The sequence below is a fragment of the Tamandua tetradactyla genome, chromosome 11 (assembly GCF_023851605.1).
Source record: "Tamandua tetradactyla isolate mTamTet1 chromosome 11, mTamTet1.pri, whole genome shotgun sequence".
Classification (NCBI taxonomy): Eukaryota; Metazoa; Chordata; class Mammalia; order Pilosa; family Myrmecophagidae; genus Tamandua; species Tamandua tetradactyla.
Window position 1 is genome coordinate 12,530,028 of NC_135337.1, and position 26,702 is coordinate 12,556,729.

General features: G+C 37.5%; 2 protein-coding genes across 14 annotated transcripts in view; one reads left to right on the forward strand and one right to left on the reverse strand.

The window, feature by feature from the left end:
• Positions 1–8,467: 8,467 nt before the first annotated feature.
• SLC16A4 (solute carrier family 16 member 4) overlaps positions 8,468–26,702 on the forward strand; it is a 28,390-nt gene continuing 10,155 nt past the window's right edge. Inside the window, exons 1-8 of one of the 6 annotated variants that reach the window (XM_077119969.1) lie at positions 8,468–8,753; positions 10,066–10,162; positions 18,054–18,125; positions 18,805–18,948; positions 19,147–19,308; positions 20,592–21,104; positions 22,958–23,169; positions 24,257–24,350. In XM_077119969.1, coding sequence (XP_076976084.1) covers positions 10,129–10,162; positions 18,054–18,125; positions 18,805–18,948; positions 19,147–19,308; positions 20,592–21,104; positions 22,958–23,169; positions 24,257–24,350 — 1,231 coding nt within the window. In that variant the 5' untranslated portion in view covers positions 8,468–8,753; positions 10,066–10,128. Of the gene's footprint in view, positions 8,754–10,021; positions 10,163–17,992; positions 18,126–18,804; positions 18,949–19,146; positions 19,309–20,591; positions 21,105–22,957; positions 23,170–24,256; positions 24,351–26,702 lie in introns of those variants that run through there. The other 5 variants (XM_077119967.1, XM_077119968.1, XM_077119965.1 and 2 more) reach the window with 5 other exon arrangements.
• Positions 23,044–26,702, reverse strand: part of RBM15 (RNA binding motif protein 15) — a 35,713-nt gene continuing 32,054 nt past the window's right edge. For 5 of the 8 annotated variants that reach the window (XM_077119964.1, XM_077119957.1, XM_077119962.1 and 2 more), the window contains one exon: positions 23,044–23,161. The gene's annotated coding sequence lies outside the window, so the exon portion shown is untranslated. Of the gene's footprint in view, positions 23,167–26,702 lie in introns of all 8 variants that reach the window. The other 3 variants (XM_077119963.1, XM_077119961.1, XM_077119958.1) reach the window with 1 other exon arrangement.

Genomic DNA, 26,702 nt, shown 5'->3' on the forward strand with positions numbered 1-26,702 from the left:
CCTTGGATCTTTTCTAGATTCTTTAAATTCTATCAAGTGTTTTTTTTTTTTTTCAGTTATCAAATTGCAATTTTTAAAAATGGATTTTGTTCTGAATTATTAGCTTTTCTTTCAGAGGTTCCCAAAATACTTCTATTCTTACAAGACTATCCATGACTATTTAAAACAAATCAAGCATACTTATATCCCATAATAATATAGGCGTGTCTTCCAGAAAAAAATGTTTTACCATATGACAGCATAAATCAATATTATCTTCTCTTCAACTTCTATAATTCTCAATGAAATTGTGCACAGGCAGGCACATGAGACTTTCTGATGAATATGAATGCAGCTCCTGTTCTTTGGCAATTTAATATTGTACAGTAAATCTCAGTATATTCTAATTCAAAAATCATAAGCATCTCCAAAATATAAATGCTATGTGAGGCTACAAACATTTTGAATAAGACATGGCTCTAGCCCTTGAAGTTGTACTCTAGGGGTATGCATGCAGGCTGTCTTCACCATGCTTAATACCTGACATACAGTATGTTTTATTTCTTTCCCCACTAGCATAAAAGCTTTGAGGGTAGGAGCTTTCTTATTCAGAGATGTTTTCCCAGCACCTAGAATTACATCTAGCACTATGACAGGCGTTCAATAAATACTTGCTAAATAGATAAATATATAACTAATAGGAAATTTTGTACTGTGAACCAAGCTCCAAAGGTAGATGGGATGTTTGCAAAAGAAAGGGGTGAAAAATTTCCAGGCAAAGATAATGACAAAGATATAGAGGGATAAATCAAAATGAATGTTTATATAGTAACAAACAATTTGGTTTGGTCTGTAAGGTAGGAGGTGAAAAGGCTGAAAGAACTACTAAATTAATGAACTTGAATGTCTGCTTTTTAAGAACTGTAGGCTTGATTTATCCTGTCAGCAGAGTGGGTTTTGGAGTAGGGAAGAGTCAAACAGGAGCTTTAAAATTAATCAGGGGTAGACAGTGCTCAAGTTTTTCTCAAAGAGAACATGTTTCTCATGCTTATCTATGCATTTCCAGTTCCTAGCCCAAAGTAATAAAAGCCAAGAATTTTTTACTGCATGCTAGATACATATTAACAAATTTACAGGCATTTAGCTCATTTAATCTGTCTTTTGGGATAATCTTACCCCATTCTAGAGAGAAGAAAGGCATGTTTCTTTGTAGCATGTTATACACAATGTGTTATGAGAAGAACAGGTTCAGGGCACAGCAGAAACTTTGAGCAAATGATCCCTTTATTGTACAGAAGGAGTCCAGAAAGCACAAATCTTGTCATTTCCATTGCGCAAAGAATCCAAAACAGCAAGGGAAGAAGTCCCATTACTCACATCTCAGAGTGCCAAACATGGATCTGGGTTTGGGTCTGGATCATAGATAGCAGCTCTGCATACTGCAATTCCCTCCAAAGAAGGCGGATAAGTCAATACCTTGAGGCACTCAGGTGGATGAGGCCCCTGCTACTGAGAATTCGTGTTCTGTTAAGAATGTGGGACTGCTTGTTCCAACCAGGTTTAATGTCTAGCAGGGCTAGACATTAGTCTCACTTAGGTGTGGAATGGCACACGATAGAAAAGGATGAGAGGGTAGCTGAAAGCTACCTAAACGTGTTCCTGATGTCCTCAAAGAAGTAGGTGGGGGAGTTGAGGTCTAGGTGGTGTATGCTTAACAGGTGTCTGTGACTTCCTTAACAGGTGTCTAACTTCCTCAACAGGATTATGAGAACCCTTTAAAGAAAATGAATTGGCAGAAAGCGTGCAAGGGGAGAATGAAGAATTAAAGATGACTGATGGTCTAGTCCAAGTGGCAGGAAAAACTGGGATGTCTTTGTAGGCTTATGGAGAAAAGATGGCTGAGTTTGATTCTGGGGGGGCGGTGGGGGGGGTTGATTTTGAGTATATTGAAATTGAATTTCTGACAGGGCACCTTGTGGTAATGCTCAGTAATAATAAAAGTGTATAGAGTATCAGGTACAGTGCTAAACCATCCTTCAGGGCCTCCCACGGAATTTAGAACAAAATCTGAAATTCTTACCATGGCTTTGTAACAGTAACTTTTTTAATATAAACTTAAAACTGTAAGTAAGCTGGAAATTGTAATAGTAGACTTTAAATGTAACCTTCAAAGCTGGAAGCAGGTTATAATGAGAGCTTTTAGTCTCACAAAGGAATAACATGTAAAGTCTACACCCTTTCCAGTCTACCTAGGAAGACAGACTGGGAGGCACCTTTCCTAGGTGTCACAGGATGTAAATCCTGAAGGAAGTAGGATAAACTACTGAAGTTCTCCAGACCTCTGTTACCTGTTAGCCAGGATTAATTACCTCTCTTTCTCTGTTGGGTATAAAAGCCAACTGAAAAATCACTTCAGGGAGGATGATTTGGGAAATCTCTCGTTTTCCTGCTGGGGTAAATAAACCCTTTTTCCTCCTCAGCCCTGTTTGGTCTGACTTTTGTTGACCACACCAAGTAACAGACCCAGATTTGGGGTGCCCCTTCTACACATTCCCCAGCCCTGCAGGATCCAGGCTTTGCCATCTTGTGCCATTCTGCCTCTTTAAACTCTGGTCACATTGTTCTTGTCAGTTCCCAGAACTGTAAGTTCTCGCCTCAAAGCCTGCTTACAGTTCCCACTGCCTAAAATGTCATTCGCCCAGCTTTTCACCTGGCTGTCTCCTTCCTGTGTAACTCTCACTTTGTTATTTTCCACAGGAAGACCTTCTTTGACCATTCTATATAATGGATTTATCTTGTAGCAGGATAGAATAGGGCAACTGTAGGTCCCTGGTTTCCTCTCCAGCTCTGAAAGAATTAACAGACAACTTCAAATCCCTAGTTTCCTATCCACCATTTAAGAGTTAATGGACAACTGCAAGCCCCTTGTTTCTTATCTAGCTCCAAAGAAACTAATGCAAACTGCAAACTTAATGGGACAAAAATTTCCCCTAAAGCCCCAAAACCTCCCCAAACCATAAGTTTGTAAAAGCATGGGCCCAAAGCAAATTCTTAGTTAATAACAGAAAGCCTGGGTTTGTAAAGATTATTAAACATCTGCCCAAAGACTAATTTTGGATCTGTAACAGGCTGGCCACATGCATGAAACAGTTATCTTCCTGAAACAATTCTAGCCCTGTAAGAACCAAGTTAATACAAACTAGGTAAGCTGCCAGTGTGGAAAGGTCACCATGGGAACCTGTACAAAGACACCTAGTGCTCAAAGGTTACTATGGCTATCTGCCACTAGTAGAAACCTTCCTATAAAGCAAGCTAACCCACTCCCACTTGGTGCATGTCTCTCCCTTGGACACGTCTACGATAACCTCTTTAACATATACTCTTTTTTAATAAACTTTACTACTTATTCTGTTACTCTCTTTAGCATCAGGACCTTTGAACCTGAAACGGGGCTCAACTGGTACCACTACCAGCCAGGCACCAGGTACAATCCCAACATCCAATGCCTTTCCTGAAAATCTATAATTATTGTTTACTTATTGTCAGTCTCTCTTAGTGGCCTATAAGCTTGACAAGGGCAAGGACCTTAGTCTTGTTCACCAGTGTATTCTGTATTAGTTTCCTATTTATGCTATAAAAATCACCCCAGACTAAGGTGGCTTAAAACAAAACAAATATATTCTCTTACACTTCTGAAAGTCAGAAGTACAAAATTGATCTCAGACAGTGTGTCAGTACCGGTTCTTTGTGAAGGCTCTAGGAGAAAATCTCTTTGCTTGTCCAGTTTTCACAGTCTGCCTGCATTCCTTGGCTTGTAGTCCCTTCCATCTTCAAAGCCAGCAGGGTAGCATCTTCAAAGCCAGCAGGGTAGCATCTTCAAATCTCTCTCTCTGACCACTACTTCTGTCATCATATTTCCCTCCCAGACTTTGATCTTCTTGTGATTACATTAGACTGGCCTGATAATCCAAGATAACCTCTCCATCTCAAGATCCTTAATCATATTTGCCCTGTGGGTAACATATTCACAGGCTCTAGGGATTAGGATGTGAATATCTTTGGGGGCATGTAAAACTCTGCCCACTACATATTCCCTTTGTGTAGCATGTATCTGGCACAGAGGGGGGCAACAATTTATTGAATGAATGAACATATTTTCCTACTTACTCTTCACAACAAACTTTGAGGTAATGTGTAATATTCCCAATTTTATTGATGAAACATGGGATTTGTGCTGTAAAGAGCTCAGGGATGGAGATGCTGATATTCTAGTCTGCCTAGAGCTGAAGCTGAAGTAGGATTGTGTGGGGATTTCCCCCAAACAACCCCCCAAGTTGGACGATTTGCTTTGGAGGGTTCATGGGACACAGAAGTTAGTTGTGTACACGACTATGATTTATTATTGCAAAAGGATTGAAAGTAGAATCAGTAAAAAGAACAGGTGCATGAAGCAAAGTCCAGAGGAAACTGGCAAACTTCTGAGTCCTCTTCCAGTGGAGTCACACATTGTGCTTAATTCCTCCAGCAATGACAATGTGTGAAATGTTGCCAACAGGGAAGCTCACCACAGACTCAGTGCCCAAGGTTTTGTTTTTTTCTAATCATAACATAGTTGTGTACGCTTCACCATGATTATTTTTAGAACATTTGTATCACTCCAGAAAAAGAAATAAAAAGAACAAAAAAGAACTCATATATCCCATACCCCTTACCCCTTCCTCTCACTGACCTACAGCATTTTAATCCACTCAATTTCTACCCTTTATCTCCCATTATTTATTTTTTTTCTTTTGTATTATATATTATTTATTTTGTATTTATATTGTGTAATATGCACTCAATTTATTATATATTTAGAATTTGTATTTATATTATGTATTTTGTTGTCCAACCATCACCACAATCCAACTTTAGAACATTTTCATTACCCCAAAAAGAAATCTTGTACCCATTAGCAGTAATGTCCATGTTCCTCCAAACCCTTAGGCAATCTACTTTTTATCTCAATGGATTTACTTATTCTGGAAATTTAATATAAATGGAATTATACAACATGTGAACTTTTGTGGCTGGCTTCTTTCACTTAGTTTATTGTTTTCAAAGTTTATCCATGTTGCAGTACTTCATTTCTTTTTATGGCTGAATAATATTCCATTGTATAGATAATATACCATGTTTTGTTTGTTCCTTCTTCAGTTGCTGGATATCTAGGTTGTTTCCATTTTATGGCTATTATGAATAATGCTGTAAAAATGCGTGCTAGTTTTTGTGTCGACATACATTTTCATTTCTTGTAGATATATACTTAGGAGTGGAATTGCTGTGTCATGTGGTAACTCTGTGTTTAACCATTTGAGGAACTGGGAGACTGTTTTCCGAAGTGACTGTATCATTTTACATTCCCACCAGCGGTGTATAAGGATTCATTTTCTCTATATCCTCACTAATGCTTGTTTTATTTATTTATTTATTTATTTATTTATTTTTATTAACGGAAAGAAAAAAAAAGAAATTAACACAACATTTAGAAATCATACCATTCTACATATGCACTCAGTAATTCTTAACATCATCACATAGATGCATGATCATCGTTTCTTAGTACATTTGCATCGGTTTAGAGGAACCATTATTTATTTTTAATCCTTTTTTTTCCACTCATCTGTCCACACCTGGATAAAAACCACACCAGACACAGTTTTCACAATCACAGAGTCACACTGTAAAAGATAAACAGTTATACAGTCTTCTTCAAGAATCAAGGCTACTGGAACACAGTTAACAGTTTCAAGTACTTTCCTTTAGCCACTCCAATACACCATAAACTAAAAAGGGATATCTATATAATGTGTAAGAATAACTTCCAAGATAACCTCTAGACTCTAAAATCTCACAGCCACTGATACTGTGTCTCATTTCTCTCTTCCTCCTTTTGGTCAAGAAAGCTGTCTCATTCTCACAAGGCTGGGCCTCAGCTCATCCCTAGGGGTCAGGTCCCACACTGCCAATGAAATTTACCCTCCTGGGAGTCATGTCCCACATAGTGGGGGAGGGCAGTGAGTTCACCTGCCAAGTTGGCTGAGAGAGAGGCCACATCTGAGCAACAAAAGAGGTTCTCTGGGGGTGACTCTTACACATAATTATAGGTAGGTTTAACTTCTTTGCAGAATAAGCTTCATTGGAGCAAGCCTCAAGATTGAGGTGCCCAAGGTTTTTAACTGGAAATCAGTAATGGACACACCCTCTGCCTACCATGTACCCAAATTCCAGACTTCCAGAAGGAAAGCTGTTATACAGCACAAAACATAATTTGCACACATGGTTTAAGAATAGTGAGCCACTCATCATTTAGGAAACAGTGCAAACCCTTCCAAGATCTAAGTTTCCAGATGCCAGCCAAGTTTGGGACCTTTCAAAATATAGGAGTCTCAGGTCCAGTGTGTTAACTCCTGTCTGCACCAGGAGTGAAAGAGGAGAGAAATATAAAATAAAAGGACTTTATTTCAGCTAAAAATAAAATCTCTTAATTACAGATGCTAGTACTATATTAAACGATAAGTCCTAAGTGCTCAGAATTACTCATGGCTTCTATTTAACAGTTCAATAAGGGTAATATTGATGACTTGGGAAATCATGATGCATTCTTGTTGAATAGCTTTAGAGGCAAGAGTAAGAAGGTTAGGGGTTGAGGAAACTATTTATGTTTAGCTAAAGACCCTACAAACTTTATTAAATCCATGGGGTATAAATGCCAAAATGTTAACTAACAGCCCAAAGGTGGCTTAATAATTGCAACTTTCCCAGAAAAACGTTTTGGCCTAAACCAAAACCTGAATGTTGGTGTGCAGAAAAGGAAGCAATTTCCTGTTATTTTTTTTTCTGTTTGTTTTTATTTAGTAAACCCAGTTTATTTACATAATATTTTGCCATGCAGCTTACTGAACTGCATTCAATGTAATAAAGACAAGCACTACCTTGCTATTAGAAAATGGCTTTATATAGAAGGATAACTGTTTCTTAAATGAGTTAACTACAACTTTATAAATCACTATGGACTGTTTAAAACAGCCATGGATAATTTTTGATTGTTCTTCTAAAGTCTGTAGGTAAAGAAGTTTTACAACTTACACATTGGTAAAATTCAAAACAGTCTTTTTTAATGTTGAAGCTGAATGGTGTACTTTTAAGCTGTTTTAATAAATGTATAAAAACAAAAATAAATACGTATCATCACAAGGTTCATATTTGTAGGCAATTTTTAAAGTTATTTTTAAATTCTAACAATATCTGAATTTTGCCAGTAGTACTGTGCAGAGTAGGTGGTCAAAAAATGCTGACTTATAGAAGTGTTTATAGTTGAAAGCAATCCACATTCATTTATTCCTTTTATAATAAATATATCATACTACAAGAGATAAATAAGAGATAAGATAGCTTTCTTAGAATATTTAACATTTCATAAAAAGTTGAAATGTTTACATGGTATAATTCCCTTAATAGCCAAACCTGTATGCCTCTGAAACTCAAACATTCTTACAAAAATTAGTGTTTTCTTTGTCTTTTAATTTAGATGGCAAGTACTATATAAATTCATACACTATAACAAGAAACTATGAATATTTTTATCAATTAAAAGAAAATTAAACTTAAGGTCCCTTTTTATTTTTCCAGTTTTTCAACTTTAAGGTCTTATTAGTTCTGGGTGGACCCAACAGCCTCATTAACGAACATGAGAGAAGGTCTTTAGTGATTACAAGACCTTAAAGGTTGTTGGTTTGTTTTCTGATGTGGAGAGTAGAAGAGAGGAAATAAATGGGGGAAAAAAAAAAAGAGTTATCCCAGTAATTTTCTAGGATACTCAGGCTTAACCATTTCCAAAATGCCATAAGAAAAAAATACGTATTATTAAGAATTATTACATATACACACTGAAACTTTCAGAGATGGTGTCAAAGTAACTGATTATCAAAAAAAAGCAATTAAAGTGGGTGTTATGGTATGTATGAGTTACTTTTTTCTTTTTGTTTCTTTTTCTGGAGTGATGCAAATGTTCTGGGAAATGACCATGGTGATCAATATAAAACTATGTGATGATATTGTAAGTCACTGATTGCATACCAAGTATGGAATGTTCATACGTTGGGCATGTTCGTGTTTGTATGTTGTTTTATCAATAAAAATAAAAAATAAAATAAAACCCATTTAAAAAAAAGCAATAAAAGTGGGGACTGTAACTCGATTCCTAACCAGAAGCTTTAGTTAATATAGAAATGGCCATACAAATATACAAATAGGATGAAGTGACTGGAAATTGCCATTTGTGGCCCAGAAGTGTCTTTGGGAGAATTGTACATTTTCTTCGATAAAACATGCATACCTTGGAACTTCAGAGACATGCATATTCAGAGTTGTAGAGCCCTAACCCTCTGCCTTGAACATAATTACCAAGAGGATTTTCCCCTTGGTTTATTTCAGTACTTGTTTTTGAGCTTGTGTGAAAAAATCTACTCTCTGAGTCAGGAGTGGGTGAAGAGAGAGCCTGGGATGAGATCAAATTACAGCCTTTCCTCCTTCCGTCAGGAAGTAAAGTCCACAGGCAGAAGTGTCTAAATTAGCTCTACCCTCCTAGGCTCTTACAATGCTTACTTGTTTCCAGTGTGGAAGGATGAAATGTCTTAGAGAAAGAGTAGTGTTCTAGAAAATAGTATAATTGACTTTTCTTCCTAAATTGCCTCATCTGTGGAGGATTTCTTTGCTGAATACAAACATCAAAGGTAAGATGGGAATGGGATTTGTGCTGGGCTTGGTTTTCTGTAAAGTTTTGGATGAACGTCATCTCTCCCAGCCTGGCCTGCATACCAGATGGCTATTTCTTGTTCTCTGCCAGTTATCTTCCTCTCTAGGAAGAAGCAACCTGCCTTGCCAACCTGTCAGTAGGAAATAATGAGTGCTGTCCTCCTCCTCACAAAATATACATTCTCATTTTAACTCTCTCTCTCTAATATGCGTATTTTACCGAAATGTTTGTGAGAAGGTAGCTGACACTATGATTTCACTTTTAAAACTGCAACATGTATCTCTGAAGAACAAGAACGTTCTCCCACAGAACCACAAGGCCATCATCACACCCAAAGATTTAAACACTGGTACACTGTTTTCCATCATGCAGTCCATATTCAAATTTCTTCAACTGTCCTCCCAAATGTCCATCGTAACTTTTTTCCTGACCCAGGATCCACTCAAAAGGCAGGCATTGCATTTTGCTGTCATGTCCCTTAGAACATTTGCATTTTAACAAATGCTTTTTAAGGAGAACTCCTAAACCCATGCTTTCTCCCATACATTTCTTTTTTAAATTTAGAGAAGTTAGTTGTAAGTTAACAGAAAAATCATGCAGAAAATAAGGAGTTCCCATTTAATATCCCCCTAAATGTGGTACGTTTGTTACAACTGATGAAAGAACACTACAGTAACTGTACTGCTAACTATAACCCATAGTTTACATTAGGATTCCCTACTTGTGTTGTACTTCCCCATCCCTTTTTGTTTATCCAAACCCAGGAACTCATTCAGTGGGCCTGAAGGGTGTGGCTTGCAGACATGGGGGAAAGTCACTGAGGAACTTCTAGGGGCAGCCATCCCACCATCAGTGAGCTCAGGTTTTGAAGTTAACTCCTTTGCAATTCATGCCTGAGAAGTCATTCAAGCTGGTTTAAGAGAGATTTCTGCTGTGAGTTTGATGTTCTACACATCACAGCCCTTATTAACTTTTTCTCACTCTCCCATGGTTCTGCTTCAATCATAACTACCAAAAAGAGGTATGTATGTGGACTTGCTAGGTGGAGACAGGCAGCAAGCCTCCAGAAAAATTCTCAAAGATGGGACAAAGCACTGCTTGCATTTCTGAGGGTGAGATCATGGAATTTATAAGGAAATATTCTATTTCTAAAGAGTAGACTAAAAAAAAATTACAGTACAAGTGGTTTTGTATGGAGAATAAGAAACTTCAGCAGTTTAGATCAGTTTCTTGTCAACCAAACTAATCCGTCTTGGATTTGTCACAGGAATCTTCTGTATTTAAAACAGACGAAGCATCATGCTGGAGAGAGGGGGGCAGACCCAACCTTACACTAAACCCCTGGATGGAGGATGGGGATGGATGATTGTGTTTCACTTCTTCCTGGTGAGAATTACATTTCCCCTTTCAAACTGCCTGAATCTTTCTCCTCTTTGGAGCAGCATAACAAGATAACCTTATGAAATTTCTTAGTATTTGACAGGAAAGGAGCCAGAACAAGGCCAGGAACTGCCAGTAACTACTGAAGCCAGTAGCCTATGCCGAACCCAGGAGAATATTGAAAACGTCCTCCTTGGGTGAAAGCAGAAGAGTTCTCAGGCAGTTCCTTACTCTTTCCCCTATAATTTCTTAAACATGGAGAATACTGCAGTCATGATCCAAGCTCTGTCCTGGCTGCATGGCAACTGGCATTTGGGCATAATTATACTTTTTTGGGGGTGGGGGTGGGGATGTGTGGTCCAGGAACATAATTATACTTTTAACCATCCCAGAGGTGGCACTAGGAAGTCAGTATGTATCTCAAAAGTGCTTTGGATGTGGGTTCCCCAGTTCATCCCTGCATATATATAATACACTGCTGGCAATAAACCCCTTTATTAAAAGGAAATAGGGACATTTTCTCTCTGATCTACCTGCTGTCTAGTTCCCAAACCATCCCCACCAACAATAACTTATCTGGAAACAGGCCTAATCCATATTCTGATACATCTGGAAAGGGAGAGAAGGATGTAAATTCTCAAACTTTTCTCCTTTATACATTAGCAACTGACTATTGACTTCCCCTTGTTCTTCCACAAGCTCTTGGGGTTGCTGACTAAGAAGTGGTAATCTAAATTATCAGCATGCCAATTCTAAAATGTTGGGGAATCCCATGGCAGATGTGTCCCAAGAAACCCTGCTGAGTGGCACCAGCTCTACAATCTGTCTTAGTGTTACTAAATAATTTCCATTATCTCTGAATATAATCACACAACAACCTTTCCCTCCTCAATCTCCTCAGCCCTACAAGGGTAGTAAAGGGAGTACAGGCCCTGCACTAACCATTCTGCAATTCACAATGTGCATAACTAAGAACTCTATAGAAAGCATAGGAAATCATGTATCCTCCCTAATAACAGAGAAGGGGAAAATGGGACAGAGGTCCCCAGCCAGGATATATATAATAAAAACTCCTAACCAGAAGACAATTTGTTAAATATTAGCCTTATTGCCAAAGAACTTCTTTCCCCCAATAAATAAGTAAGCTAAGGATGCCTAAAGTTTGAGAGCCCTTCCTGTGCAGGGTGACCTCCCCAAATCATGGGCTTTGAAAAATTGGCATTGATGAGGAAGGGCCTCCAGTCCTACCACCTTTCTCACCAATAACCGCCACTTAATAAGTAGATTAATAAACCATGTCCCGTATTTTGGGTATGACGCTGATTATAAAAGCATAAAAAATACACAAGCTCCTCAAAATGTTAACTGGGCTATTCACACCCAGTAATCACATGGATACTTAGATGACTTTGCTTTTGTTTCTGCATGATACACAAGTATACTTTTCTACATTATGAGCTCCTGAAAAGATGAGTGAAAAATTCAATAACTAAACGTCTTTCTGGAGTTCCCTACTTAAAAGGGGTTCATTTTAGGGAAGCTACTGGTTACCCTGTAAGCTGGTCTTTTTTTTTAGTAGAGAAGTTGTAGATGTTTTTACAGAAAAATCATGAAGACCTGTAAGCTAATTTTGTAAATACAGACTTTCACTTAACAGTCTTGTTTCAAGCAAGGTATACTGGACCATGATTTTACTTTGCTTTTATAAGATTCTCACAAGCAGTGGGACAACCAAAGCAATGGGCTGAGCCCCCAATCTTGTGGTTTGTTCATATGAAACTTAACCCAAAAAAGGATAGGCTAAGGATACTTAAAATTAGGCCTAAGAGTCACCCCCAAGAGAACCTCTTTTGTTGCTCAGATGTGGCCTCTCTCTCTGAGCCAGCACAACAAGCAAACTCACTGCCCTCCCACTCTCTACGTGGGACATGACTCCCAGGGATGTGGACCTTCCAGGCAATGTGGGACAGAAATCCTAGAATAAGCTGGGACTCAGCACCAAGGGATTGACAAAACCTCAACCAAAAGGGGGAAGAGAGAAATGAGACAAAATAAAGTGTCAATGGCTGAGATATTCCAAACAGAGTCGAGAGGTTATCCTGGAGGTTATTCTTACGCATTATATAGATACCACCTTTTTAAAGCGTTAACAGAGAGGCTGGAGGGTACTGCTTAAAAATATGGAGTTGTGTTCCAGTAGCCATGTTTTTTAAGACGACTGTATAATGATATAGCTTTTGCAATGTGACTGTGTGATTGTGAAAACCTTGTGTCTGATGCTTCTTTTATCTACCTTATCGACAGATGAGTAAAACATATGGGTTAAAAATAAATAAATAGTAGGGGGAACAAATATTAAAATAAATTTAGTAGACTGAAATGCTAGTGATCAATGAAAGGGAGGAGTAAGGGGTATGGTATGTATGAATTTTTTTGTTTTTATTTCTTTTTCTGAATTGATGCAAATGTTTTAAGAAATTATCATGATGAATATACAACTATGTGATGAAAAAAGTTCATATTGTATACTGATTGGTTTTATTAATAAAATTTTTTTTAAAAGTATTGGGGGGTCCAAAGGGGAAAAAATTATATATATATATATATATATGGAACTATTAAATTTTTCCATCTGGGAAACCCTGGTACCCTCTCAACCATTGGGGACTCCCAAGAAGATAGGCCAAGCCCTTGATTTTGAGGTTTGCCCTTATAAGACTTATTTCTGTAGTAGAGAATATAAGACTACCCATAACGAGGGTAGCCTCTGCCGCTCTCTCGCTCGCTTGCTCTCAGATCAACTCGGTGGGGAAAATCATTACCCTCCACCTTATGTGGGACATGACATCAAGGGGAGAAAATTTCCCTGACAACGTGGTGTGTGACTCCTGGGGATGAGTCTGGCTCTGGCACCATGGTATCGATAATGCCTTCTGGACCAAAAGGGGAAAAGAAGTTTAATAAAACAAGGCATCAGTAGCTAAGAGAGAGCAAATAGAGTCAAGAGGTTATTCAGAAGGCTACTCTTAGGAAAGTTTCAGTTAAACAGTGCTAATCGCCAAGGTTTCTAAACCCCAATCAACATCACTCCTGGTAACTCTTAAGAACACTTAGACCTCAAACTGAGACTCTATAAGTTTCATGTACTAAGTTTGCTTTCCTCGCACCTATAATTCCAACAGGGGTCCTAGGTCAGATAAATACTAAAATCCAGAGGAACCAGCCTCTCCAAGGTTATCAATTAATTACATCTACTATCCTTTAGTGAACACCCCTTCTCAATATGAAAAAGTCAGAATGGGCATTGCCTAAAGATTCCTATAGATTTGGAGAAGGATCAGAGGAGGAGGAGGAGTTAGAGAAGATAGGCTTTAACAAACAAGTATGACTGCTGAATCCCTATATTAAAATTCCTTCTAGTCTCCAGTGTTTTGGAGGACTAGAAGAAAAAATCTAAAATAGTGCAATGGTAATCCATAACAGACTCTGAAATCTGTTCTATAAGTATTTGTTGATGTATACTTTGAAAATTACTGCTTTTTCTTTCTTTGCTTTGTGTATATATTATATTCCACAATTAACAAAAACAGTAAAAAAAAAAAAAAAGAGTGGTTAGTGTTACCCTTTAACCTTCAACTCTTTTGCGGGGGAGATACCTAAAAATGTTCTAATATGTAGGGAAGATGGATCTCCACCATTCATTTCTTCCTTCAGTACTTGAGTGCCAATATTTATGAGGATCTGCATTGGATTATGAGTATAAAGACAGATACAGCTCAAATGCTGCCACTGAGGAGCTCACAGAATATTGGGAAAGATAGACTGTGAACACTAGTAGGGGCTAGGTGGTCCTTAAGCAACGGAGGCAGAGGAAGTCAGAGAAGGTCTCTGAGAAGAGATGATCTCTCAGACCTTGAAGTATAACTAAAGGGAAGCCAAACGGACTACACACGTGTGTAGCCCTAATAGTGTGGGTAAAGGTAATACATGTTCAGTCAATTGTATGAACTATATAGTATGGCTGCCTTTTAGTCCTTTAAACAGCCCAAACTACTTTATTCTTCAGACCCTAGGCGTGTTATTCCCTTAATCCAGAGACTGCAAATCCCTCCCCATCCACTTTATCCCCCTCCTCTGCATGGCTAAATTCCACTCAGATATTAGGTTTGGGCTTAATTTTTAATTCCAAAAAATCTTCCATCTTCCCACCCTGGAGTCTAAATTAAATCCTTCTGTTGTAATCTTCTGTATGTTTCCTTTCTAGCTCTTGCCACATTTTATAATTTATATTTATTTGTATGATTATTGCTTTTCTGTATTCAGCCTGTCTCACTAGAACAAATGTTCTGTGAGGACAAAGACCATGTCTGCTTTGTATACCTCGCATTGCTCACTTCCGTAAGGCCAGCCCCTAATATATGGCCTGGAACACAGTAAGCTATTTTTATTAAATGTGTTGGTGGATGGTCGGATGGATGAACTGACTCAAGAATAAATATATTTATGCATACTTATAAAGTAAGGAGTTAGTAATAAAATTGGAGAGAGGCGGGGCCTTGTATGGCATGCTAAGAACAGTGATTTTTATCTTGAAGCTATGAGGAGCTAATGAAAACATTTAAGCAGGAGAGTGATGAGATGAGATTGGCATTTCAGAAAAATTGCTCTGGCTGCAAAGTGGATAATGGTTGGTGGGGGATATGTCTGGAAGCAGGGTGATCTACTGGATGGGATGTTGCAATAATACTGGTAAGAAAATGACAAGGCCCTAAATTAAGGCAGTGGCAATGGGGATGGAGAGAAAACACAGATCTGGCCAATATTAAGGGGTATATCTGTAAGACTTGGAGAGTGATAGATATCAGGGAAAGAGAGGGAGTCAAGGAGTTGTGAGTTGTTGGCTTGGGAAACTTGGAGAATGAGGAATACCATTCATTGAGCTGGAGGACATAGGAAAAGGGAGAGAAAATCTGGATAAGGGTTGGGTGGTTTAATTTTTGATACCTTGAGTTTGAGTGACTTGCAACATAAGTAGTAAAGCGTCCAACATAGTTTATTTTATGTCCATCTGGAGCTCAGGATCTACATATTTAAATTTATGAGTCACAAGAATACATGCAAAAGTTTGAACTATAGGACAAGGTGGGTAAAATCACCAAGGACAGGAAGAAGGGATGAGAACAAAACCCTGGAGAAAATCAATGTTTAGAGTATGGGTGAAGGGAGAAAAGCCCAAAAGGAATACTGAGAACAAGAAAAAGAGGCAATTCATAAGCATACTGTCACAGAAAACATGGCAAAAATTTCCAGAACTGAGCAGATGCTGCAGAAGTTAAGTATAATAGAATGACAAAGGACTATTGGTTTAAAAACAAGGAACTCTGACAACCTTGATAGCTGTTTCAGTGGGGTGGGGCGGGTGCTAAAGTCAGAATAGAAGTGCAATGAGAGGAACTGGAGATACCTAATAAATTATTCTTTAAAGAATCTGTTTGTGAAGGTCAGGAAGAGCTAGGGGGGTAATGGGGGACCTAAAAGGAAGCTGTCTGTTATTAAAAAGAGTAATTTCTGACAAAGTCTATATTATAAAAGGGCCACCTTTTAGGATTAGGTGACTAATCCAACCCTAATTAGAATGATCAGGTGAGGGAGTTTATTCCGGGTTTGGGGAGGTCTCTTTAATGTGTTCCTACAAGGTGCAACCCAATTAACTGTTCTTAAAGATGAAACAAATGAGGGAGCTGGAGAATTTCTAGAGGCTCGTTTATTTGTAGGTGAGCCCATTAATATCTGATGTGAACTCTGCTGAAAGGACTGAAACCCAACAAGTTTGGCCTAAGTCACAGGATGAAATAGTATAATACAGCCTATCAAGTCTGCTGTTAACTGAAGGAAAATCTGGCCCTTAGGAGAAAGATTTTTAATATTTTTATGTGAAAATATAAACAAAGTTGGAAGATTGCTAGTTAAAGTGTGGAGGGGAAATAAATGCAAAAGCTCTGCCCTTGGCCTTCTTAATTAAAATTTTAAAAATTAGATTAGTTTTGGGTTTACAGAACAATCACCCATAAAATATGACTTCCACCCACCACACCACCACCACCAACTTGCATTGGTATGGAACATTTGTAAGAATTGATGATCGCACATTTTAATAACTGTATTATTAACTAAAGTCCACCGTGCCCTTGGCCTTCTTTATAAACTCAGTTGAAGACACAGACCCACTTATCAGAGATAAGTCGTATCCATTCACTGTTGCTATGATGAGACATTACAGGATAGACCAAGAGAAAAGGGAACTGGGAACCAGCAGCTAGCCAAATTTAGGCATTTAAGAACAGAGGTCATCATTCTGCACCTGTGAGCACAAAACCAAGGTCCACAGAGAAAGAGAGGTTGTTTTACAGGATGACAGCTTACTATTTTTTTTAAGAGTATAATCAAGAGAAACAAGTCTAGATCATTTGAGATTTTTGTATATTCTCTAGCCTGATTTCCTCATAGAAGCACTTTTGAGGAAAATTATGGTTACAAACTGCCTGAAAGGGAGCCTGATAAAATGTCTTTCACTTTTCAACAGATAGTAACACTATATACCCAGTATTCATTCTAAATAAGAAAAGTTTGTACCTTTCTAACAAATAAAAAACATATTAAGGGACTTCCTCCTCACCCCCAACTTCTGAGCATCACCAATTCTTAGTTCCTTGCCTCCAGACAAGATATAGTATATCTGAAATAATGGTCTAGCAATGAGGATGAAAAGGAGGGGAAGATCTTACTGATTATTTAGTAGAGTAGGTGAGGTAAGGAGACATCTAAGAGAAGTCAGGATTTGCTTGATGGCACCAATCAAGAGAGAACTGAAAAGGAAAAATAGGCTTGGGATATGGGGAAGATGAGTTTAGTCTTAGACGAGTTGACCCTCAGAAAGACATGGTAAACAGGTGTATCTGATGCTCTTGGGAAAACAGAATGGTAACAACAAAATCATGGTTAATGGCTTGAGTATCAAGTACCAAGCATTCAGTATTTTACCGCAATTTTCTCAGTCTTCACATTCCTGAGTACCATTTTTATTATCCTCTGTCAAGGTGCCCAACGTCACACAACCAGGAGGCAGAACCAGAATTCTGTCCAAGGGAGTCAGACTGCAGAACCTATACTCCTAACTACTACGTTGAGAACGTATTAAGAGTAACTAAAACCTTGAGAGTGAACAATTGCCCAGGGAGTAAGTATACAGTGAGAGGGCAGAATCACGGGGGTACAACACTGACCAGGTGGACCGAGAAGAGAATCAATGAAAGGGAAGCAGGGAAATTGCGTGGTTAAGCAGTGGGCATGGCCAGGCTAAGAGGAGAGAAAATAGCTAAGAAAAACCAAGGCTACTGGAAAATGGAAAGAAAAAGGGGAAACTAGGAAGCCCCTGCTGTGGACAAATGGTCTTCTGCCACAAACATAACTAGAATTAGCTGTCTTTACCATACTCCATTGTAACAAAATAGCTGTTGGTCTGGAGTCAGACAGGGTTCAAATATCAGCTCCAGCACACTCAAATTATTTTATTTTTCTAAATTTCAATTTCCTGATACTACAGTACAGATACACTCGTTTTGCCTTGTAATGAAGATTAGAAACTCATGTAAAACGCTTAGCCACTCTAAAAGGAAGGAATGGCTCCACCACATAATATCAAATGTGTCATGAGGAGCCAATAATGCAAACTAGTATTCGTGAGTTGGGGGAATTATAAGCTCTCAACAGCTATAAAATCCTCTGTAATAGCTCATTCACAACCTGACTTGGACTCTATGGTCTGTTTTGATTTAGGTAAATGTGTTTTTAATGGGGATGACTAAGACTTTTGCCATTTTATTTGTGGTTTTTCAAGAAGAGTTTGAAGGCACCTCAGAGCAAACTAGCTGGATTGGAGCCATCATGTCATCGCTTCGTTTTTCTGCAGGTATAAAGCCAGCAATAAGCTTACTGTCTAAGGAAAAAGACGAGGGGCGATTCCCAGATGATTCCTGTTAGTTATACAAGACCAAAGCACTGCTAAAATTCAAGTTCATTTATAAATATGTAAAGCTGAGAAAGGACTTGTGATATTTAGCCTCCACTTGACTTGGTAACTAAGTTGGAAAAATGAGGGCTCAAGGTAATTTGAAGAATCAAACTATTCTTCAACTCCATGATTCCATATTTCACGCCATTCAAGTTTCTTCCTACAGACCAGGAATGCCTTCCTAGATTAGTGAGCCAGGCCCTCAAATAGCCTGAAGTTCTAATTATCCTCAAAATATAGAACCTATTCCTCTCTATAGTTTAATGTGGAGTTGTAACATGGTGGAGTATATTAATGGATTCATCTGTTCTGATCAGAAGCCATTAGGTACAATCTCATTTTGTGGAGATTTTATAATGCATTTTCAATAAGCTTCCCCTCCAACCTCGCTTATTTATAATCCTCTTTCAAAGAGGATTATAGTGGAACTAGAGATATTGAGAAATTCACTACATTTTCTTGGTACACAAAATTCCAAAATAGGTCCACTTGTTTTCAGTCCCTCACTGAAACCCCACAACAGAAGATAAGTGATCGCAGAGAACATTTACCTAGTATTTGCCTTTCTTCTCCCAAGGTCCCCTGGTCAGCATGACTTGTGAAATGCTTGGAGAGAAAACTACCTCCATACTTGGGGCTTTCCTTGTCACTGGTGGATATGTGATCAGCAGTTGGGCTACAAGCATTCCCTTTCTTTGTGTAACTATGGGACTGTTACCTGGTGAGTCCACTGTAATGAGATTATTTTAAAATGGGGCAAAAAAAAAAGATGGAGCTAAAAATCTGCACTTTTACTGCCCAGTAAAAGTGGATCCAAAGGCCCACTTACATATTCTTATGTTCAGGAGAGTGTTTTATTTAGTGCTACACTGCTTAATGTGAAAATGATTCCAAGCCACTACTTTTCTCCTTCTCTTAGGTTTGGGTTCTGCTTTCTTGTACCAAGTTGCTGCTGTGGCAAACACCCAATATTTCAAAAAACGACTGGCTTTTTCTACATCTATTGCTCGCTCTGGGATGGGAATGACATTTGTGTTGGCACCTTTCACAAAATTCCTGATAGATCTATACGACTGGCCAGGTGAGTCATTCTGAGTTCCTGAACCATCAATTCTGCAAGATTTAACGTTCAGCCCTCTCCTTAGTTTCTGGAAATGAAGACTTCTAGGTCAACTAATTTCACAAGATATTGCCACAGAGGAAATAAGCATGACTTTTCAAGTAAACATCCTCCACTTCCTTGGAGACTATATTGTAAGAGAGTTCTTAAAATACTTGCAGGCTTTGCCAGTTCACTCAGAGATCACCACAGGGTTCAATGCCTAAGGAGATGCAGGGTACTCAGGGCAGCTGGAGAAACATCCTACAATGAATGATGCCCCCTAGGAAAACGACGATTCTCTCACCAAAGCACTCACTTTTCAAATTTTCTCTTTAAGAAAATAATCTGCATTAAATTAAAAATTTTAAAAAGCTTCCTCCCCCAGACATACTAAAATAGATGGGGGGAGAGGGACACTTGGGTAAAAAGATTATATTCCTTAATATTTAGACCTTTTATATACTGTCAGCTATAAAATTTCACAAATGTATAAAAACCATTCACCCATCATTTTCTCTGTACCTGGTCTAACAAATACTCAACCAAAGTAACTTTAAATTAGTAGGAAAAAGTATACTTATATGCCTGTTTCTATCTGTACAGCAGTTTCGTTGAGTCTTTCTTAAGTCAAAAAATATCACAGTGAATGAGACCAGGTGACAAATCTCTAGAAGAGCAGAATCAACCACTGGTTCTATCACTAGAAGCAGCATTCACAAGTCACAGCTCTCATTAGGACATGCTGAAATCAAGCAATTATTCAGCTTCAAAGGCAAAATTGGTGTCTGTCCTCTTTCAAAGCATTTAAAAATGACATGGGATATAAGGGTATCCCCTTTTCTAAAGCAGTTTCCAAATGATTTACACTATCTAATTTTGTATTTTCTGTACCCAGTTTATACTCACTTCAGATTTAAAATCCACATTTAAAACATCCACTGTAAATTTTGAAATATCTCCTCTCCAAACTGCTTTTTTACTTTAGCAAAATACCACTGTATTTCATCCCATCTACTCATGAAGCTCCTTCTAGTTTTCTATCCAGGATTCCCTATATCTGAAAGATACAGCAGTGTATAGCTAATAATTAAGGATTAACAGACTTCAATATTTTCAGTTCAATCGGGAGACAAGGTTGTGTTTTCAGGAATTACTGGACTGTGATTATGAATATTTAGTGATAGGGCCTCTTCTGAAGCCTAAAAACACAGAACTGTGAACTGAGATTATTTTTAACTTCTTAATTTCTCTCTCCTATTTAGGTGCCCTTATATTATTTGGAGCTATCACAATGAATTTGGTGCCTTCTAGTATGCTCTTGAGACCCATCCATATCAAAAGTGAGAGTAATTCTGACATTAAAGATGAAGATAGCAGTTTGTCTGCAAATGATCCCGAGGCAGTGTGCAGGACAGAAACATCACACTGCTGTAAGACCCAGGAATCTCTCACCAGGGACAAAACTACGCAGAGGACTGGACAACAAAGTACAAGTTTAACAGTCTCAGAAAATCAAAGCAAAGAGCTCAACAATGGACCTAATAAAAACAGACTGCCCCTAATAAGTCACAAAGAAAGTTATAAGAAAAAGACTATTTCGTGGAGCTCCAAACTTTTCGATATTTCTCTCTTTAAGAATCCTTTCTTTTATATATATACCTGGTCTTTTATCCTTAGTCAGTTAGCATATTTCATCCCTACTTTTCACCTGGTAGCGCGAGCCAAGACACTGGGGATTGATGTCATGGATGCCTCTTACCTCATCTCTGCAGCTGGTAAGAATGTCTACTTCACCTTTATACCCCAAAGGGCTTAATTTTTAAAGTTTATTAAATTTTTACTTTAAAAAGCTGAAATTTAAAAAAGAAAGAAAGAAAAAAAGGATGTAGGAAGGCTAGGAAAACCAATTTTTTTTGAAGCTGGAGGAGCATAGCCAATGCACCTTGTACACAAGCTCCCTCTACTGGACAATGCGCCCTAAGCAAAGTCTTATTCATCTTCGTGTATCAGTATCTGATGCAGTAGACATTATTGGAGAAATGCTGAATTTAAAAAAACTCATGTTCAGTGGCAACAGCTCCTCTAGGAAGCAGAAAAACCCGAGGCAGACTAAACAGTGCAGTAGTTAACAGAATTGGTTCTGACACTATATTTCTCAGATTCAAGTTCCAGCTCCAGACTTCCTAGCTGTGTGACCCTGAGTAAGACGTCTCTGTGCCTTAATTTCCTCATCTGTAATACAGGGGTAATAGTTCTTACCCTCATCAAATTGTCAGATTAAACAAGCAATGCACATAGAGTTCAGAATAGTGTCTGGCCCATGTTAAGTATCCAATAAATGTTCTATAGTAGGTATTTTCCCCTTGAACTCACAGTAAGATAAATATGATTCTTTAATCACTAATGGATTGACTCATAACTAATATAAATGAGAATATAAGTCAAAAATAAAAACAATCATCTCAGTTGAATGTCTGCAAATGTATTTGGAAACAGAATGCTTGATCCATTAAGAAATACGGGTCCTCCCTCAACTGATAAAATAGTGTTGGCCCCCTTACAAAACTGACTACACTCCCTTCCAGTTGTTCCGATTGCAAAGGTATTCCACTTTGGTCAAAGCTTATATAAGCAAGAGATACATGACTAAACTGATTCACTAAATTGTTTAGTAGTATCCATTTACATCAGATTAGAACTACACAAAGGAACTAAAGAACATATAGCCTCAACATGAATCCTAGTAAATAACTGAAAATATAGAAATGGTAGTACACATTTTTTAAAACCTTTTTATTGTGGTAAACAAATACACAACTCAGAATTTCCCACTTTAATCACTTTCAAGAGTACAATTCGTTGGTATCATATTCATGGTGGTATGCATTTTTTATACCTTTTTTTTGTGGAGCAATTTATTTCAACCATAGGAAGAAAATTTATGAAGTGCAGCTCGTGCTACTTTTGATACAAGTCTGTTAGTATTCAACTGCTACATATGTTTATAGTAGGATAATGGGTAAGAAGGTTCTATTATCGTGAAAAATGTAGCTCTTAAGTCTTATTCAAGTTACACCACAGCTCCAATGTTCAAAATATAACCTACCATTTCCAGACTTCCCAAGTATTTTCAAATTAAACATAATGACCTTTGGAGGACTTAATTAGTAAAACCTCACAGCAATTTTAAGAGAGAGTCCCAACATCTGTTTTTGTTTTTTTCCCAAGATAAGCCTTTATTATATATGCTTTAACCTTCAATCTTATGACTTCCCCAGGACACTGTCCTGAGGGTCTAATAAAGGCCTTCTGAGTCCGGGGTCCTTTGTAATCAGGGATTCCATTTGGTGGAATGTTTTCTCTAAATACAATCAGAAAAAAAAAAACACCTGACAATTTGATGAGTCTTCTCCCTAATTCCGGAGGAGTTTTTTCAGTATTCTATTAGATATGTGTGGAATAGGTAAGTAAATGACAGATGCTATTGACAGATAAATGAAACAGTGTTTTTTTTTTCCCATATGTCCTAGACTGAAGATATGGTCATATTACTTATGGATTGACATTTTTCAAGGGTTCAGAAAATTGAAATCAGGATTTCATAAGACTTTTTTGAATATTGTTCCAGGTATCATTGAGACAGTAAGTCAGATAATGTCTGGATGGGTTGCTGATCAAGACTGGATCAAGAAATATCATTACCACAAGTCTTACCTCATCCTCTGCGGCATCACTAATCTGCTTGCTCCTTTAGCCACCACATTTCCACTACTTATGACCTATTCCATCTTCTTTGCCATTTTCTCTGGTGGTTACCTTGCATTGATACTTCCTGTACTGGTGAGTAGACACACTCATTAACAGTGTTAAAACATTTAGGAAAAGCAAGTATCAGTAACAATCTCCCCAAAAGAGAATATACATTTTCTAGCAATATGGTTTGTTTTTCAATCATACCCAAGGCCTCAGAAACCTTATAACTCTATTCTGTACAGTTATTCATCTTATCCTGGAAAGGAAGCTAGGGATAATAAGAGAACTATTCCCACAAGTAAGGAAAGAAATGAAAGCAAAATGGGGATGAACAGCATTCCTCATTTTGCTTATCAGTCTCCAAAAGTAAGGCTTGTGTTTACTCCTTCCTTTCAGCTCCAGAAATGTCTTTGGTTCCTTCTAATACACAATTTTGTAGAGTTTGCTAAGAGAAAGAGTTATTTCCCAACCAGCATGGCTACTTTATGGCAGAGGTTATTTCCTTGGTCCTATCTATTTTGATAGGTTTTTTTTTATTTTTAACCTCTTCTCCATTTTTACCTCAAATTGACTTAAATTCCTGGAGCCAAATGGGAACAAAATACTACTACAAACCAGAACCCATGGGTTCTTGGAACCAGATTCCCACGGCTTCCTGGAACATAATCTCTGGAAAACTCCAGGTCTGATAGCAATATTAACATAAGTACTGCAGGATACCACAGGAGACGTAAGCAAAAATCAAGCTTTATGTCTGTCATCAACTCCATGTGCTGTTTGATATCTTACAAAACAACTGTTGGGACTCAATTATAAAGTAGACCCAAGAATACCACTGTGAGTACAGAATGTGAATACCATTTCCTAACAGAGAAATGTAGCATGGTTGAGGGGGGCAAAGAGGTAAGTATCTCTGAACCACCTAAAAGATTAAATAACCAAAAACCAATTGTTTACTTATTAATAAAATAGAACACTGGCTGCCTGGCAAAGTTACTGTTCCCTATTTGGCCCTGGTGCTCTAACATTGGGACAAGAGGCTACCCAACTTACCTCAGAAGTCAGTTTTCACAGTATGAGAGAACACAAGCACTATTTGTCCCTTTGGAGGCATGAGTCTCTACAGAACTTCAACCTTAGTAATAAAACTAACACTGAATTCTAATCTCTACAGGTTGATCTGTCTGGAAATTATAAAGTACACAGGTTTTTGGGACTTGCAAGTTTCTTTGCTGGGATGGCTGTCCTTGCTGGACCACCTATAGCAGGTAACAGCCACATTCTGAGTAAATTTCTATAGCAAGAAAACACTGATCCATAAGTAATGGTAACATGAAATGACAATATCATGTTGAAGAAATTAATGCTATTTCTGCCTGTCCTATACTACCTAACTCCATCACTAACACAGAAGAATGTCTGAGGGTTAACTCAATAGATGTGCTCTAAGCAGACTCATATCTCTTGGGAGTCTTAGAGGAAAGAGTGTATGTATATCTACTTGTCTGGAGGGATAATTCAGAATTTTATCAGATTCTGAATTACTAGCATCTTCTACCTAAATACTTCTATAGAGCTTGGGAGCCTGATCCCTTTTTATCCTTCTGATGTCCCATACAGCTGTCTAGGGCTTCTCAAAACAGTTCTTTTCAAGGAGGTGACAGAGGTCCTTCTTATTGACTATATCAAGGTTTGCAAACATACTTGGCCTAAAAAGGTCAAGTGGAGAGGGTATCTGGAGCCTTGGTAAAAATTAAATGCAAGTATAGAAAAACAAGTAAAAATCTAAAGCGTTCTGATGATTTAAGTATGTTTTAAATATAAAATGCTTTTATACTTATTTTTACACTTAGCTGGACATTTTGTGCTTGCTGAACATTTAATCCAAGACTATTAAGAGACTGACCACACACACAGAAATATTTCTATGGAAAAAACTTAAACATTCATTTCTTACACATCTCAATATGTTTGAATATACGAATTAATTCACATTTCCAATCATCCTCAAAAAGAAATTCAGCCTAAAACTCACTTGGTGCTTCCTTCAGACCTAAAGTGAGGGGATGGGGATCTCAACTTGCGCTACCATCATTTTTTAGGAACTAATTTTTATATTGATTCTAGGTTTGTACCTTTAAAAACTTAAGACTTAGAAAAAGCAAACAAGAGAAAAAGTAAATAAACTCAGGATAAAAGTTTTTGTTGGGAAGAAAAAAAGCACAACATATCTAAGGTTCAGTTCACATTCAAAAGGAAAAGATTACACAAATACGCAATGAGTTCCCTTATTTGCATTTAAGAACACATCCTTATCAGACTGTCTAACTCTTATTGTACATCATACCTGGAAAGTAGGCAAGAATCACAAAGTCAAGCCCAAAATTGTGATATAAGAAAGTGGCACAAAGAGGCCAAATACCATAGTTACCTAACAGAGCTATTCTATGGTTAATGCCCAGACTAATAAAATGCAGAAACAGAACTCAAATACAGTTTGCTGATGCATTTATACAATCTTGATCCTTCTTCACTGGCTGCTCCAATTACATGTTGGAACTTTTCAAGCTTATTAGGCCAAAAGTATAAAGAAGTAACAAATACCAGGGAACAGAATATCTTATTCAATGATAAAGGCAAGTAACAAAACTACACCATGTTTATAGAGATTTTATGTACTATATATTTTTTATACAACTTAAAATAAAATGTTTAAGGAGTTCAATATATGTAGACAGTGCAAATTTTATAAAGACCATTACCTGAAGGAAAAAAGCAATAGGTGTGTATGTGGGTCTTGAAATCAATTTGATGGGTTGTGATCAACACTTTTTTTATGAAAAAGATAGGTTACAACAGAGTAGTTTAGAAAACAGAGTGCATCATTTTATTGTGAAATTTTTATTTCACACACACACCCCTATACAATATATGTGATGTAAAATATATTTCTTACTGTGAATCAGTAAAAAAAAAAGTATAAGTCTTTTATTTTCCAAAGTCCAGAATACCCTAGCATTATATATGAGGATAAAGAGAGATAACTCAATGTAAATATTTTTACTCACTAATTCTGAAATTACTTAGTCAATCATAAATTCTCTAAGTTCTATTAAAAGTCCAAGGAAATGTTAAGGCTGTTGCTGAAAGCTTAAGGACAGATTTGTAGTCTGAGAGTTATTCACAATATCTTAAACAAGACTGTGATAATACATCATTCAGTTTAATTTTTTTCCCTCTATACCATGACCTCTCACTGATCACAAAATGAGCTACTTAGAAACATCTTGTTTAAGGGAGAAATTTCAGGAAGGCCCTTGGCTCCTGAAAATCATTCCTCTGAAATGACAATGGGGACTTCATCAGATTTATGTTCTTAAATTCTAATTCTAGCAGCAACTACCAAAAAGCATCAAAAACGTTGATTAACTCAGTTCTTTCAACAGATATGGGCAGTTATATTATTGTTTTCAGCTTAAATAAATCAGAAGGCTCACTGGTGATAAAATATTACATTCCCAACCAAATTTAGCTCTTCAGAATTGTGTGACATTCTCATTTTTTGCTTACCTAGATCTCTTATTACCAAATTACAAAAGTTAAAATTCCTATAAAAAATT